Raw genomic sequence first — 18,467 nt, forward strand, 5'->3', positions numbered from 1 at the left:
CCAGTAAAGGTCTTGTCCAAGGGAAATCTGTTTTGCGTGCCTGAAACGCATCCCTGAAACGAAAACTTGGTAAAAATCTGTCCTCCGTCCGCGCATATCGACCCCGAATAACACATTGGATAGACATGAATAGAATATTTATTTCACTTGACTACGAAACGACGAAACCTGACTGCTGAAAAATCTTGGACTAGTGTGCCACATGGCCGCCGTCCTTTAGAAAGAAAACGATGTCATTTATAGACATATAATACACGAATACATAGAATAATACATAGAATACGCGAGGGAGCCCCAATACCACAGTGCCCAGGGGCCCCCACCACTGTAAATCCGGCACTGCAGGCAGGTGCTTCATCTCGCAAATCTAACCACGAAAAAAAGTAACCCTGATCCACCCCAATGCACTTTCAGCACATTGTGCAGCGCGTACTACAGAATTCGAGCGTCGTGCAAAAAAAAAAAATGAAATCAAAGTGATGTGCCGTATCTCTACATGGTACCTCGATATCCTTTTATCCGTATTCATCATATCTCCTCCGTTGACCAAACGCCATTGATAAGATAATCTGTTATCATACACCATGAATAAGCTATGAACGGCTGGATAAATTATGAGTAAGATTAGTATTACGATTTAGGATCTTATCTAGGATCTATCTGAAACTTACGGGACCTTATCGCATATCCTTTTATGGATTCTTTTCTTCCACAGCGATCCCTACACTTGGATTCGGAGCGCTTTGAACTCACCTTTTACTGGATATTCCCCACTCGCCAAAGATAAGCGTGATAACTCTTTGCGTAGATAAGAATAAGGTTGTCACGAGCTAAGTATAATCTACTACAATACGCGCGTTGCAAAGTCAGGATGCGGGTACGTGGTACCCCGTTCGGTGTCCAAGCAGCATAACATTAAGGTGCATAAGTATCTTATCAGTGGAACTGCACGAGAGAAATCAGATATCCGTCCTACCCTACATTGCGCTGCTTGGGTGGGGGGATTTACCTTTCTGGAAACGAGCCCCATAAAAGAGACAGGTACCAGGAGGCCAAGACGTTCTGTTTCTACGTGTGTGTTTTTTTGTTGTTGTTGACAAACAGTGCAAGATCTGAAAACTCACCCGCACGATGAGCGCAAATCCTCGGCAGTAACCACCCGTGAGCAACACAACACGAACATGCAAAGGTCACCAATCCCGCGTGCTGTAACGTCGTTTCAAACCCGGCAGAAGAGGCAAAAGAAAGTGCCCCGACAGTTCACCTTAGCAACAGGCTTCTGCTGCGGTGGGTCAAACTATTTTTCCACTACCGGCAGCGCCAGCGCCACCAAGCCCGACCCTGGCGACGCGCAGCGGCCTTCCTCCAAACTAGCCTGTCAGCCTTCTGTTTAACCGCTCTTTCTTTGCGAATCAATTCTTTTCAGCCTCGTCTTTCTTTGTTGACTTTGGCCGTTACGTATCGACCTCTTTGGGTTCGTTAGCGCACGTGATCCATAGCAACCTAACAACTGTCGCTTTTTAGCCGCTTCGTCGCAGAAAAAAAAAAATAATAATCGTACTAAGGAAGAGATTCCGGACGGATAGGGCACGACGGCGGATATTGTTGGGTTAGATGATTTTCGGTGATGAGTATATAGTCGAAGGCGTGTTTCGTTGCCACGAATACTGATGAGTATTCCATTAAACTTCTACTCGACAGTAATTTTACTGCAGATGCCATTTGCAAAATTGTACCACCAGAATGTAGTGGTTTCTCAGTTAAACGAGAGAAACGAATATATACGTTGACATCTGGTTTCGGTGCTACAGTGAGGTTACCATGAGCGACCACACGTTGGTTCAGGTCACAACGCGGTATACCGGCGAGGTAGAGCGCATTCGAGGCACTTTTCAGGTACGATAAAATATAATCAAGCTTCGTCGTCTCGAATCGATGGCTTTGCATGGCAGAACGACAAACGGAATAAGCTACCCAAAGCAGCGCGATATATATATTGGAGCAATATTGGCTCGATATTGGCAATGCTGAGGCGATATTGGTCCACTGTTGCAGATATCCAGTCAATATTGGGCTGAGACCGTGACTTCACTGCAGCGAGAACAGCACGTGCCAGAGTGTTTGGTCGGCTGTCCTATCGAACGCCACCTAGATGAACAAAGATAAACAAAGCCCCCGATCGCTTAAATGACGTGGCCTAATGTCATGACGAGTCGGCCAATCACGACCTGTTTTCGGCGTCCGTAGCTATGGCGACGAGCAGCCATCACCTGCTATTGGCTGAAGCTGACATCCCGATGCCTGTCCACGCGTGGCGATGGACCGAACAGGGTGTTTCACGAAAAATGAGCCACAGTTTTTGTTTGTTTGTTTGTTTTTTATGTTTCATTACACACCAATAAGACGGACTGCATAGGGTTACCAGTGGTGTGAGCATACTCAAACTATTTTTGTGTTGTAATTGACGAATTAATTAAGTGAAATGGATTAGTCAGATTTTTAATTGTAAGGATTAGCGCCAAAATGTGAAGGAGAAAGTTGGTGCGGGCAATACAACGACACGAAACTTCGTTGATTGCAACATTGTACGTCTAACGGAACTTCTTTTTTTTTTATTTTTTTTATTTTTTTCGGCTGCAAAGTCTAATGTTTTGGGTTTGAAAACAACCGACGCGGGACCTGTCGCAGACGCTCGAGGAGTCAGTGTCGGGCACAACAGTCAAAATGTCAATGTGAACTGTGACTATAGTCCTTGTTCGATAACAGGACGCTCGAGAGCGCTGTGACCCGACACTCCTCGTACGGCGACTGCGACAGGTCCCGGGTCGGTTTTTGCAAACCCGAAAGTTAGTCTTTGGAGCCGAGAAGAAAAGCGATAAGCTAAGAGATAATTGAAAGTGGACGAAGCGATAATCGCGCACTTACCCGCATCCAAGTGTAACCTGCGACAAGAGCGTCTGAACGCTCGATTAGCACACATGATAACCAACCACAATGCACACAAGAGGTACAGCAAAAAATGCTCACATATACAAAACTTGCCAGCCAACCAGAGCAATGTGTAACGATAAGCTAAGAGATAATTGAAAGTGGATGAAGCGGTAATCGCGCACTTACCCGCATCCAAGTGTAACCTGCGACAAGAGCGTCTGAACGCTCGATTAGCACACATGATAACCAACCATAATGCACACAAGAGGTACAGCAAAAAATGTTCACATATACAAAACTTGCCAGCCAACCAGAGCAATGTGTAACGATAAGCTAAGAGATAATTGAAAGTGGACGAAGCGATAATCGCGCACTTACCCGCATCCAAGTGTAACCTGCGACAAGAGCGTCTGAACGCTCGATTAACACACATGATAACCATCCACAATGCACACAAGAGGTACAGCAAAAAATGCTCACATATACAAAACTTGCCAGCCAACCAGAGCAATGTGTAACGATAAGCTAAGAGATAATTGAAAGTGGATGAAGCGGTAATCGCGCACTTACCCGCATCCAAGTGTAACCTGCGACAAGAGCGTCTGAACGCTCGATTAGCACACATGATAACCAACCACAATGCACACAAGAGGTACAGCAAAAAATGCTCACATATACAAAACTTGCCAGCCAACCAGAGCAATGTGTAACGATAAGCTAAGAGATAATTGAAAGTGGACGAAGCGATAATCGCGCACTTACCCGCATCCAAGTGTAACCTGCGACAAGAGCGTCTGAACGCTCGATTAACACACATGATAACCATCCACAATGCACACAAGAGGTACAGCAAAAAATGCTCACATATACAAAACTTGCCAGCCAACCAGAGCAATGTGTAATGATAAGCTAAGAGATAATTGAAAGTGGACGAAGCGATAATCGCGCACTTACCCGCATCCAAGTGTAACCTGCGACAAGAGCGTCTGAACGCTCGATTAGCACACATGATAACCATCCACAATGCACACAAGAGGTACAGCAAAAAATGCTCACATATACAAAACTTGCCAGCCAACCAGAGCAATGTGTAACGATAAGCTAAGAGATAATTGAAAGTGGACGAAGCGATAATCGCGCACTTACCCGCATCCAAGTGTAACCTGCGACAAGAGCGTCTGAACGCTCGATTAGCACACATGATAACCATCCACAATGCACACAAGAGGTACAGCAAAAAATGCTCACATATACAAAACTTGCCAGCCAACCAGAGCAATGTGTAACGATAAGCTAAGAGATAATTGAAAGTGGACGAAGCGATAATCGCGCACTTACCCGCATCCAAGTGTAACCTGCGACAAGAGCGTCTGAACGCTCGATTAGCACACATGATAACCATCCACAATGCACACAAGAGGTACAGCAAAAAATGCTCACATATACAAAACTTGCCAGCCAACCAGAGCAATGTGTAACGATAAGCTAAGAGATAATTGAAAGTGGACGAAGCGATAATCGCGCACTTACCCGCATCCAAGTGTAACCTGCGACAAGAGCGTCTGAACGCTCGATTAACACACATGATAACCATCCACAATGCACACAAGAGGTACAGCAAAAAATGCTCACATATACAAAACTTGCCAGCCAACCAGAGCAATGTGTAATGATAAGCTAAGAGATAATTGAAAGTGGACGAAGCGATAATCGCGCACTTACCCGCATCCAAGTGTAACCTGCGACAAGAGCGTCTGAACGCTCGATTAGCACACATGATAACCATCCACAATGCACACAAGAGGTACAGCAAAAAATGCTCACATATACAAAACTTGCCAGCCAACCAGAGCAATGTGTAACGATAAGCTAAGAGATAATTGAAAGTGGACGAAGCGATAATCGCGCACTTACCCGCATCCAAGTGTAACCTGCGACAAGAGCGTCTGAACGCTCGATTAGCACACATGATAACCATCCACAATGCACACAAGAGGTACAGCAAAAAATGCTCACATATACAAAACTTGCCAGCCAACCAGAGCAATGTGTAACGATAAGCTAAGAGATAATTGAAAGTGGACGAAGCGATAATCGCGCACTTACCCGCATCCAAGTGTAACCTGCGACAAGAGCGTCTGAACGCTCGATTAGCACACATGATAACCATCCACAATGCACACAAGAGGTACAGCAAAAAATGCTCACATATACAAAACTTGCCAGCCAACCAGAGCAATGTGTAACGATAAGCTAAGAGATAATTGAAAGTGGACGAAGCGATAATCGCGCACTTACCCGCATCCAAGTGTAACCTGCGACAAGAGCGTCTGAACGCTCGATTAGCACACATGATAACCATCCACAATGCACACAAGAGGTACAGCAAAAAATGCTCACATATACAAAACTTGCCAGCCAACCAGAGCAATGTGTAACGGTAAGCTAAGAGATAATTGAAAGTGGACGAAGCGATAATCGCGCACTTACCCGCATCCAAGTGTAACCTGCGACAAGAGCATGTGAACGCTCGATTAGCACACATGATAACCAACCACAATGCACACAAGAGGTACAGCAAAAAATGCTCACATATACAAAACTTGCCAGCCAACCAGAGCAATGTGTAACGATAAGCTAAGAGATAATTGGAAGTGGACGAAGCGATAATCGCGCACTTACCCGCATCCAAGTGTAACCTGCGACAAGAGCGTCTGAACGCTCGATTAGCACACATGATAACCATCCACAATGCACACAAGAGGTACAGCAAAAAATGCTCACATATACAAAACTTGCCAGCCAACCAGAGCAATGTGTAACGATAAGCTAAGAGATAATTGAAAGTGGACGAAGCGATAATCGCGCACTTACCCGCATCCCAGTGTAACCTGCGACAAGAGCGTCTGAACGCTCGATTAGCACACATGATAACCATCCACAATGCACACAGAGGTACAGCAAAAAATGCTCACATATACAAAACTTGCCAGCCAACCAGAGCAATGTGTAACGATAAGCTAAGAGATAATTGAAAGTGGACGAAGCGATAATCGCGCACTTACCCGCATCCAAGTGTAACCTGCGACAAGAGCGTCTGAACGCTCGATTAGCACACATGATAACCATCCACAATGCACACAAGAGGTACAGCAAAAAATGCTCACATATACAAAACTTGCCAGCCAACCAGAGCAATGTGTAACGATAAGCTAAGAGATAATTGAAAGTGGACGAAGCGATAATCGCGCACTTACCCGCATCCAAGTGTAACCTGCGACAAGAGCGTCTGAACGCTCGATTAGCACACATGATAACCATCCACAATGCACACAAGAGGTACAGCAAAAAATGCTCACATATACAAAACTTGCCAGCCAACCAGAGCAATGTGTAACGATAAGCTAAGAGATAATTGAAAGTGGACGAAGCGATAATCGCGCACTTACCCGCATCCAAGTGTAACCTGCGACAAGAGCATGTGAACGCTCGATTAGCACACATGATAACCAACCACAATGCACACAAGAGGTACAGCAAAAAATGCTCACATATACAAAACTTGCCAGCCAACCAGAGCAATGTGTAACGATAAGCTAAGAGATAATTGGAAGTGGACGAAGCGATAATCGCGCACTTACCCGCATCCAAGTGTAACCTGCGACAAGAGCGTCTGAACGCTCGATTAGCACACATGATAACCATCCACAATGCACACAAGAGGTACAGCAAAAAATGCTCACATATACAAAACTTGCCAGCCAACCAGAGCAATGTGTAACGATAAGCTAAGAGATAATTGAAAGTGGACGAAGCGATAATCGCGCACTTACCCGCATCCAAGTGTAACCTGCGACAAGAGCGTCTGAACGCTCGATTAGCACACATGATAACCATCCACAATGCACACAAGAGGTACAGCAAAAAATGCTCACATATACAAAACTTGCCAGCCAACCAGAGCAATATGTAACGATAAGCTAAGAGATAATGGAAAGTGGACGAAGCGATAATCGCGCACTTACCCGCATCCAAGTGTAACCTGCGACAAGAGCGTCTGAACGCTCGATTAGCACACATGATAACCATCCACAATGCACACAAGAGGTACAGCAAAAAATGCTCACATATACAAAACTTGCCAGCCAACCAGAGCAATATGTAACGATAAGCTAAGAGATAATGGAAAGTGGACGAAGCGATAATCGCGCACTTACCCGCATCCAAGTGTAACCTGCGACAAGAGCGTCTGAACGCTCGATTAGCACACATGATAACCATCCACAATGCACACAAGAGGTACAGCAAAAAATGCTCACATATACAAAACTTGCCAGCCAACCAGAGCAATGTGTAACGATAAGCTAAGAGATAATTGAAAGTGGACGAAGCGATAATCGCGCACTTACCCGCATCCAAGTGTAACCTGCGACAAGAGCGTCTGAACGCTCGATTAGCACACATGATAACCATCCACAATGCACACAAGAGGTACAGCAAAAAATGCTCACATATACAAAACTTGCCAGCCAACCAGAGCAATGTGTAACGATAAGCTAAGAGATAATTGAAAGTGGACGAAGCGATAATCGCGCACTTACCCGCATCCAAGTGTAACCTGCGACAAGAGCGTCTGAACGCTCGATTAGCACACATGATAACCATCCACAATGCACACAAGAGGTACAGCAAAAAATGCTCACATATACAAAACTTGCCAGCCAACCAGAGCAATGTGTAACGATAAGCTAAGAGATAATTGAAAGTGGACGAAGCGATAATCGCGCACTTACCCGCATCCAAGTGTAACCTGCGACAAGAGCGTCTGAACGCTCGATTAGCACACATGATAACCATCCACAATGCACACAAGAGGTACAGCAAAAAATGCTCACATATACAAAACTTGCCAGCCAACCAGAGCAATGTGTAACGATAAGCTAAGAGATAATTGAAAGTGGACGAAGCGATAATCGCGCACTTACCCGCATCCAAGTGTAACCTGCGACAAGAGCGTCTGAACGCTCGATTAGCACACATGATAACCAACCACAATGCACACAAGATATACAGCAAAAAATGCTCACACATACAAAACTTGCCAGCCAACCAGAGCAATGTGTAACGGTAAGCTAAGAGATAATTGAAAGTGGACGAAGCGATAATCGCGCACTTACCCGCATCCAAGTGTAACCTGCGACAAGAGCGTCTGAACGCTCGATTAGCACACACAATAACCAACCACAATGCACAGAAGAGGTACAGCAAAAAATGCAACCATATACAAAACTTGCCAGCGAGCCGGAGCAATGACTATGACAATGACATTCTGTAGATTAGTCATTAGTGTCGAGCTTCCAATTCATCAGCAGTGGCAGACCGCGCTCTTTGATTCACAGATAAATGGAGTGTTCTTTATCTTTTATCTGGTACAACAAAGCTTGCGTGCCTGCGAACTAAACCGGAGACAAGGAGTACCGCAGTCATGCACCAACCGGTAAGCACCATTTCGCTTTTGTCGTACAGCAAAGCTTGCACAAGAGCGGGCAGCACCAGCAGCAAGAGTTTCGGTTTCGCTGTCATGGTTGCTGTTGCTCTCCAAGTGGATGTGTGCATTTCCGATTTCCGGTAGTAGTATGTACAGTCATGGAGGTGCTGCCCTGGAGTTACGGAAGGACTCTCGCCTTATAACACCAACCCTTCAATTTTGCCCCTTTTGTGTTAAACGACATTTGAAGGCGCTGGCATTCCAGGCATTAGTCAGGACATCATTGGCGTGCTAAACGCGGCAAGGTTCCTAGAACTGCCATCCGATCTATGACACAACTGATCGGGAATACTGTCAAGATCGCTGCGAAAAGGATCATACTTCACAAAGCTACCGGATATGGAGCTTTATCTGACCGGTTTATTAGCCAAGGTAAGCGAATATTATAACTTGAGCGCGATCAACCTGAGCAGCTACGGTACTGAAAATCTACGAACATTAGCTATTCCCTGCGGTCGCATCAGAAGCGTTGTTTAATCTTATCAATAGAAACGTTTGATAGAACGTGATTGATATCGGCCTTCCTTCCTAGGAGATTCAATCATCAATTTCACTTGCTGTTTATAGCGGAAGCTGCTCTGCAGTATGTCGTCTGTTACTTGGATGGTCTCCGACACACTATCACTTGTCTGTCGTCTGCCTTCTTTAACCTTTTTTTCTTTTCTTTTTTTTAACAGTTCCATTACCCTGAGCAAGCAAAGAAAGACATCTCTAACGCTCTGCAGCATTATAGAGGACTGTCTCCAAAGTCCGCTCCATTCGGTAAGATTCAATGTAGTGGGAAGGAATATTAGTAGTACACAGCTGTGGACAAAATGTGTCTGTCTTTGTGCATGTCTACTTTTAAAGCGCACGTACAATTAGATGGACTTGTCACACTTGTGATAAGAATCTGATGCTTTTCGTGTCGATTGTTGCTCTCTAACGCTTGTTACGTCCATTTTGCGCGCAGTGTTCAATGACGGCACCAAAAAGGAGCTTTTTTGTCTGGATGGCACCATACCCGTTACATATAAGGGTAAGTAGCGCATATTCTTAAGCCCCTTTGCATCTGTTTTTGCGGTCGATACACTTTGACTTTGTCAGCATCGTTGGATCACTCCCTTCGTGCAACAGTCACTGTGTACGAGTCCTTCCGTAATAATTTTAATCACCCGTGGTTAAGGGCCTGGTTTTTCCGCTGCGGAAAATCTCGAATTCTGTGGCAGGGAATCGGAAATTCCGCTATTTTCCAAGTTTTTTTTCTGTTACCCGCAGATTTGTGTATCCCTCTTCGCGGAAAAGTAAACTTCCCGCCGCGGAAAGCTGTAGGCGCCTCACACCTAATAAGGCCTCCGTGTGTTTTAGGGAGCACGTACAACATCCCCGTTTGCGTGTGGCTCCTCGAGACTCATCCCTACAACTCCCCCATGTGCTACGTCAAGCCCACGGCCTACATGCAGATCAAGGTGTCTCGTCACGTCGACCACACCGGGCGCGTCTTCTTGCCCTACTTACACGAGTGGAACCCGGTTAGTGCTGCCGACTGGTGTCCGTCAGTCGGACCGGCAATGTTTCATTTGCGTCGATCCGTTTCAGAGCACGTCGGACCTCCTGGGACTGATCCAGGTGATGATCGTGGTGTTTGGGGAATCGCCGCCCGTCTTCTCGAAACCCGCCGGTCAGAGATTTCCGGCCGCCAACCCGTCATATCCGACCCACGCTAACCCTACAGGTGTGCTTCTCCCGTGCTAACTCCTACGCTTTTCACGCTACTACGGGGTGTTATTTCCGCGTAAAAGTCTGCACGTTCTGGCGTGCCATGCTCCGCAGTTGCTCGGTGCAGATGGAACGTCGCGTTGTCTGCATATAAAACTCTGCGGGACATTCAATCCTGGTAAATTTCGTGGCGATTCAGCGGCGTAGCGCAGAGTTGTAGTTGGGGTTCCGGGTTTACGGATTTATCCGAAAAACGTAGTCCGGTAAAATTATAAGCAGTTTCGGATTAATCCGAAAAACTCCGCCTGGCAGATGTTTTCCCCCGACATCCGGATTATTGTTCTTGGCCTCCTTTTGTGTCTTGAGTTTTTTCTGACGTCGGACACCGCAACATAATGGTTTCCGTGACCTAGCGTTTTCTTCGGCAGTCATGTCGAGCACTTGAGGATTCGCTTTAGAATGTATACTGCCGCATAACAGTGGGTACTGCACACGGAAAGGGTACATCTGGAATTGCGGAATACCTCAGTGTGTGTCGCACGAAAAGCTTGTCTCTCTTTAGTGTTGAAGCGATAGATGTGATAATTGTGTTTTCGCTGCACAACTGTGCGTGCGTCGTCGAGTTTTCTCCGAATTTCGGATATTAACTGAGCTGCAAATCATACACTCCGAAAAAAACTCAGTTTTTTTAAAAAGCACTAAACTCCGAAAAACATCCTCCGGTAATGCCCCGAAATAAACTCCGAAAACCCGGAAGCCTAGTCATAATGTAAAACGTACGAATCTCGTGTTCAAGACAATGAAAACGGTGGTGTGTTGAAATCAAAACGGTGTTAAAATGTGAAAAATAATGTTGAAAAGGGTGTTGAAACGCCGCTCCTCAGACTGCGTTGCGGCGCACAACACTCAAGCTCCTGGGATCGTGGTGAGGTGTGATAACAGTGATAACAGCAACTTCAGTGTTGCCTGTCTGGTGAGTAGCGTCTCAACCTCTGTTCGCAACACTGCCATTTTGATTGTTCTGAATACGAGATTTGTACGTTTTGTGTAAAAACTTTGGAACTTACCGGGACTGAATGTCCTTTGTTGATACCAAGTCGAGAAGAGACGCGACTGGTTACGACGATGTTTATTTCCCAAATGAATAGCGCTCGCAGCGGATGATATGCAAGATGTGATGTGCGAGACTTGCGCTCAACTATGCACTATTGATGATGATCATGATATGTCCGTTGCATTAGCAACATCCTTTGTGGCTTTATATGTAGACAACACAATGTTCCACCTGCATTGAGTAATTGTATGCACATGACATGCCGGTGAAGGTAGATTTTTATAGGGTAACACCCTGTACTTGTTGCACAGAAACAAGATATGCATTATTGATGCCAGAGTCTGTTTCTAATACTGCAACGGAGCACAAGATTGGTGCTCACTACATGGTATTGTATATGACGCGACTCATTAGCAGGGAAAGGTAACGGAACCTCGTTTCCGTTACCACCTCCGTTGCTGGCCCTTATTTGTTTCTGTTTCAGTTCCGGTGTTGCTTTCCTTGTTTTCTGTTACGCCTCACAGTGTGCCTGTCATACGTGCTCATTTCATTGACTCTGGCATGGGGTAGCGAGTGATTGATAGAGCAGCGTAGAAATGACGACAAAAAGCATTGTTGTAAAAGTGTTCTGTCCCACTTTCATAACAACACAACTGTGATGCGCAGCGACAGCAGGTGCAACACCAAGCCCTCCATACCCGACAGGCGCTCTTCCTTATCCAAATCCTATGGCGACTAGCACAGGATACAACCCCTACAGTAAGTTACTCCCGTTTCTAGCTTTCAATGAAGAACCCGGTAAGAAATGGCACATTATACCTAGGCAGCACAGTAGCTTGGCCCAATATCGGCTGAATATCGGCAATATTGGGCCTTGTACTGCAGATGTCCAGCCAGTGTTCGGCAAACATATTGTATCGTTTGGGCCTAAGCAGCACAACATATTGGCCCAATGTTGACTGTGTATTGGCAATAGTTGACCAATATTGGGCCAATATTGCCAGTATCCAGCCAATATGAATATCGGCAATACTGGACCAATTTTGGGCCTTGTACTGCAGATGTCCAGCCAGTGTTCGGCCAACATATTGTATCGTTTGGGCCTAAGCAGCACAACATATTGGCCCAATGTTGACTGTGTATTTTCAATACATGACCAATATCGGGCCAATATTGCCAGTATCCAGCCAATATTGTGCCGAGATTTTGTGCTGCTTCGGTATGCTTTCGTTTCCACTCTGAAGTCACTCGAATGCCTTATATACAGTGCCGCCATACCCTCCGACGACGACGAGTGCGTCATCTACAGTGCCAATGCCCACAGCATACCCACCGTACCCAGCTCCCGCCACGACCTATCCCCCGTATACAACTCCGTCCCCTGCTACTGGATATCCGTACCCGCAGCAGAACACAGTAAGCCTTCAACAGAATGAACTCTGAGTGTTCCATGACGCTTTTCTTGCTGGGGTGTCACTGCGGGCAGGTATACTGAGACCATTGTTCGTTACTGCTTGGCTGATGAGAAACTCTTAGTGCATAATAACGCTTTGATGGGGAATGCCAAAAGGGGGTGCATGGAGCCAATAAATTTTGAGAACCACTGGGATAGAGCATTGCCCCTGGTGATGAAACTCTCCAATCATCATCAATAAAATAAAGTTGTTGTTATTGTTCAGTTGTCAACTAATATACAGTTAATCCTCGTTATTATGACCATGGTCGTTCCCGAAAATTTTGGTCATAATGCGGAGTTGTCATATTAGTGGGGGGATTTGCAGAGGTTTCACTGCATTGTTCCCCAGGAGCATGGTCGTAAGGCGCGTATGTCAAATTATCGGGGGTCATATTAACGAGGGTTCGCTGTACGAAGGTGTGTGTTTTTTACCCAGTGGAATCTCTGTGGTTCCTTTAAAGTGTCAGTCGCATCCGTCCCAGTCGATTCTGAAACTATAGAACCGTTCTGCGCCTCGTTCATCACCAACAATGACGCCAAAAATTAGACGCGAATTAGTGTAGTAGTTTCTGCACAATTTGATGTAATGCATGGCAAGAGCAGAAGACGGATGCTGAGAGTATGCAGGAATTCCCTCTCTGGAAATTGGAGAAAACGTCACTCTCGGACAAGCGCCAATTAGTGAGTTCACTTTGGGGCGGACAAGTCGAATCAGCGAGCGGTTGAAGGGCCCCTAGTGGCCGGTGGGGTGGTGTCTGCTTACAGCCAGGAGCATAACACGAGCAGACGAGCTCATAGACAATCTTCAGCGCTGCGCTCCCATATGTGCGACTTATGTCATCATGATGTTACTATAGTCATATATTACTGGAGCTTCCTTAGCTGCAAACGAAGTGCGAACCTTTAACCTCGTTTATTTAACGTGCGAGCTGTTTTTTCGGAAGAGAAACCTGGCCAAGTAGACCGTGAAGCAGTGCCGAACATTACTATATGGATCTCATACACACATTTTCGGACGCGATAGTCGCGCTAAGGAACGACCATGCAAAATGTCATGCACTGGATGCATTCTCAGGGAACGGGCAGCACCCAGCAGCCAACGTCCAACACTGGAACCATCACCCAGGAACACATCCGCGTGTCCCTGCTCAGCGCCGTTCAAGACAAGGTGAAGAATCGACTGAAGGAATCCCTTTCCATAGCACAGGTAAAGGAGGCAACGTCCCACCTGCCAGAATTTAACGTCTGCTTTGTCCTTCCTCCAGGCAGAGATGGACGTGCTGAAGAAAACTCACGATGAACTCAACATGGGAAAGACCAAGTTGGAGGACATCATAGTTCAGATGGACAGAGAGCAGGCAAGGATATACAGATTTACTAGAACCTTATGTTTTATCGTGAAACCTGGTAAAACGAGTTTTTAAAGGTACCACCTTAAAGCAGTGCAGGTACAATATCAAAACATGTGTCTCTTCAATAGCCTGAGCATTCAGTACTGTTATGTCACAATTTGTTTGTTCCAACTGCGCTCATCGTTTTTAGAAAATTAAAGTCGAAAATTACGGATAACACTGTGCCGAAGTCGCCACTAACTGCGGATTGCTCGTCAAGTATGGCGGCAAAACTACATTGCATGCGGACAACACTGGGTCAAAAAAAAAGCGAAAGAAGTTGGCTTCGCATTTGGCTATGTAACCATCAGGGGCAGCAAATCAGTCGGGAACATAGATCACTGTTGCTCACTCACATTTCCCACCAGACATCGCCCAAGCCATTTTACTTCAGTTTTGCTAACAAATTACAAATATTAAGCATTCTCTGTCACATTTGTAAATCGTTGCACTGGGTTTACAAGCATCAAGCTGTTAAACTATGCCATCAGCACAAACTGTGTCGACCCTTTGGACAGATCCCATAAATGGAATAGGGGAGTGCACGGGCCTGAATTTACTGGCCCCAACCTAGACCGTACTAGAAGCCACAGAGGCTTACCCAACCCCCAGCACAACCCAGTTTGCTGAAAAGTCAGCACGGCCGAAGCCTGGCTCACAGCTGCATAGACAGATTTGTAATGCAATCCGTCCAGCATGTTCAGTCCATACGGCAGAGACTTATAATTAGAGCCTGAAGTTTTCGGGAAATATTTTTTTATAAATTCGGGGGTAAAAATCGGGTAAATAAACATGCACACTAAATTCATGCGAATTCGGGCGAAAAAACTTCCAGTACGCTAAATTCGGGGAGAAATCGGGCTCAGTTACTCAAACTGACTGTACAGGTTTGGTACAAACGGCGATGTAACTGCATTTTTCTGCCAAACAAGTAAGTTAGTGCATTTTTACAGACGCCCCAGTGAGGGCAGATTGCCGGATAAAAATCGGGTTTCACCCTAAAGAGGCAACCTTCAATTCGGGGTGCAAATTCGGGGAACAATCGGGTAAAACCCTGAGACTTCAGGCTCTACTTATACATAATAGAGCGTAAACCACACATACAGTGAATGCGCAAGTGAAGCCCTTGATGTGGTCCGTGCCTGAAATGATACGAGGGCATCAGATCACCTCTTTTGCTTGTCTGAGCTACACGCCGCGGCGGAGGTTGTGATCCTCAACGAGGCAATTCGAGAATAACGCGACAGCTATGTTGCAGTGTTTTAGCACAAAGAGTGAGAAAGGACATGGGCACTTAGTTGCTTTGCTTCCAAAACGAATGTTGAGGATTAAATAATCTGATAGAATGGCTCACGAAAGCTCGGGCCCGACTCAGGCCCGGCAACCCTCGGGCTTGACCTGAGCCCGAAATCAAACCGACTTTGAGGCCTGATTTCGGCCCACATGTTGGGCTGTGCTGGGGTTTTCTGGCCAGCCACACAGGCACCAAGGAACACTAAATACTTCACGGTCGGTGCTGCCCCTCACAATTTTGTGTCCATTTGAAATGTGAAAAGTAGTAGTATTTCTTTCACGCAAAAATCTACTCTTTCTCAAAATGTCACCCAATTTTACCTGATTTTACATCTCCTGACATACAACCTGATTGTGAAAAAAACATAAATCCTGGAAACACACAACTTTACTTGTAAACTGTCCACAGCGACAAACTCCACAATTAAAAGAAAAGCAAGTTGTCGAGCACAAGTATCTCTTGTGTTTTGCTTTGTGATGCAAATTTGTGAAAACTATATATATATATAGCAACAAAAAAGCAACGTTTTGTGAATTTGCAGGCCGAGCTAGAAGCGAATCTGCAGACTCTCGGAGAAAGGAACGAGGAGATGAAGGAGTTGGTGGCCAAGATGGAGAATCAGGGAGCCATGGACGTGGACGAGGCAGTGGTCACAACGGCACCTCTTTACAAGCAGTCAGTATTGACCCCAGTATCCGCGATAGCAACTGTAATAGGAAACGTGACATGTCTCCGCATGTTGATATGCCAGATTTACTCGCGTACAGGACTCACATTTTTTTACCCAAAAACATAGTGCCGTTGAGAAGGTGCATTCCATACGCTCTGACCAATCGACCTGCTTCGTTAATCACTGCTTATTGGTAGCCTGCTACTGTCCTACTCCCCTCTATGTTCAACCCGCAATGCATCCCGGGATAGTGCGGGTTAATCCACGTTACCCGCACCCCCTAAACTAACCTTTTGCAACCGTGACTTACTCATTAATTTTCGCATTTTCCCCAGGCTTCACTGAGAAAAATACCCGAAAAAGTAAACCCTTTTCACATAACCCACACTGATTTTAACTTTCACTGGCACACCCATGACTTTCCTTTAAATAGCTGACAAATTCTACACCAAACGTTAAGCGAAACAGCACGCGTTCCATCAAAATGCGTTCTCTTTTCCGATTTGTTTCGCCGTTTCGTTATTTGCGAGCAGAAATTCGGTTTCGCTGCAGGTTGCGGGTAACTGCGGGTGTACCCGCACTGGGTCTGCGGGTGCAGTGAGGGTACGAATTAACTTACCCGCACACACCTCTTCGAATGTCTCACAGTTCACCACTGCTGTTCACTCTTTGCGTCCACCCTTTGTCCAAAGCATGGGAGAGGGAAATGGCAGTGCTCACTTCGTTGCATCGTTGAATCGCTGCACACAACAACACCAACTGACCACACGCGGATGAATTTGCGAGACGACAGTAATGGTCACCAGTGAGCTGTCTGTGTTGTACCATTTTGCTAAATGTAACTGTTTACCTTGCAGACTCCTGAATGCTTTTGCTGAAGAGAATGCGACAGAGGATGCAATCTACTACCTGGGTGAAGCCCTCAGAAAAGGAGTAATTGACTTGGATGTGTTTTTGAAGGTGAATTTTTGGGCTTGGAATTTTTTTAATTACTTTTTATGATTTTTTTAAATTTTTATTTTTATTGTTTTATTTCTTGACCCGTAATGAGTCTGCGTTATTTGTCTCCCCAAGTTGGTGCTTTTTAGTTTCCACCGGTAGTTTGGGAGTAAAGCAGGTTCGACTCTTGCGTAGACGAAAATCAATTCGGGGGTAAATACCACGTAGAATCTGGTTTACATAAAAAGTTATAACCATAGTTGTATGCAGCATTTGTTGCAGTCACGTTAAAGCATAGTTAAATTTTTGCTAATTTAAGTTCTGAAAAAACAGTAATGCCTCTATTTCATTCTCAAATTCACCTCTTCAATCTCAAATTCATTCTTCGTAAAATGTCCACCGAATGGAACCTCCCCCCCTCTAATATTGCACTTCCCCTCCCAGCTTTTGGCACATCCATATTAAAAATCATGTAAGATTTCATTGTAAATCCACTCAGTTTCTGCTATTATTCTCTTTGTGTGCCGCTGCTTTTGCATACTCTTGGTCTATGCTAGTTTAGTTTTTTGTAAAAGCGTACCTATTGTCTATCAATGCTTTTTCTTTTGTGTTTGTTTGTAATTTGCCTGATACCTGCTCCTCCCATGTAATGCCCTCCCTAGGAGTCAATAAATTGATCAATTTCCTTTGCAGCATGTCCGCGACCTGTCCAGGAAACAGTTTATGCTGCGAGCGCTGATGCAAAAGTGCAGAGAAAAAGCTGCTCTCCCATAGGTGACGACATTTTGTAGGAGAGTGCAATCAAGCTGCAGTGTAGCACGTTCAATAAAAGCCTTCAGTATTTATGTATTGCATCGTTATGCGATGTGACATCTGTACATTAAAAAAAAAAAAGTGTTTTCTGCGGAGATTTCACGTTATCAAGGTGGACGCAGCTCATACAGAAAAGCATGAAACGTACCATTTCTCCTCTATGGGCTTCATTTTGCAAAATGACACTTGCGTGCACTGTACACCAGGTGGTCACAAGCATTATCTTGAAAAAAAAGTAACACAGAAAGGAGTTTCACATATGTGATGTTATCTGGTGCGATAGTACATGGCATGATCGAGCTCACCAATATGCCATGTCGACCTTCATGTGAGTTTGTAGCCACGGCTGAACTCTCGCCTTCTCAGATGATTGTGGGTTTCGAGGCCCGTAATGCCGAGCTTTTTTTTTATCCCAACATACATCACGTTATAGTAAGCTGAATTGCAATCTGAACAATCGGATATTTAATGCTTCTTTCAATGATAAGGTGGCACAGGTGGCCATTAGGACTGCAGTTTTTTTACAATCAGTATTATGTCACTTAATTCATATAATACCGTGACAATGTTACTCGAATACTATGCAACAGAGGCCTAGCAGTCATTTTCGCGACAGTTGTACAAAAACAAAATGGCACTTAAATGTACATGTGCATAGCACAGTTCTTTCTTA

At 45.2% G+C, this 18,467-nt stretch overlaps 2 protein-coding genes across 2 annotated transcripts in view; one reads left to right on the plus strand and one right to left on the minus strand.

Annotated features, from left to right (window-relative positions):
* Window positions 1–1,320, minus strand: part of LOC135401634 (uncharacterized) — a 74,902-nt gene extending 73,582 nt beyond the window's left edge. The window contains exon 1 of the mRNA XM_064634142.1: window positions 1,125–1,320. The gene's annotated coding sequence lies outside the window, so the exon portion shown is untranslated. The remainder of the gene's footprint in view (window positions 1–1,124) is intronic.
* Window positions 1,321–8,554: 7,234 nt separating this feature from the next.
* Window positions 8,555–17,826, plus strand: LOC135401649 (tumor susceptibility gene 101 protein-like). Its single transcript, XM_064634162.1, has 12 exons — window positions 8,555–8,851; window positions 9,157–9,241; window positions 9,432–9,497; window positions 9,827–9,990; window positions 10,058–10,193; window positions 11,898–11,990; window positions 12,499–12,647; window positions 13,763–13,894; window positions 13,953–14,045; window positions 15,914–16,047; window positions 16,900–17,002; window positions 17,675–17,826. The coding sequence occupies exons 1-12, from the start codon at window positions 8,819–8,821 to the stop codon at window positions 17,753–17,755; spliced, it is 1,269 nt and encodes a 422-aa protein (XP_064490232.1). The 5' UTR covers window positions 8,555–8,818; the 3' UTR covers window positions 17,756–17,826.
* The last annotated feature ends 641 nt before the right edge of the window (window positions 17,827–18,467 follow it).

This window comes from Ornithodoros turicata, chromosome 7, assembly GCF_037126465.1.
Source record: "Ornithodoros turicata isolate Travis chromosome 7, ASM3712646v1, whole genome shotgun sequence".
In the NCBI taxonomy this organism is placed as follows: Eukaryota; Metazoa; Arthropoda; class Arachnida; order Ixodida; family Argasidae; genus Ornithodoros; species Ornithodoros turicata.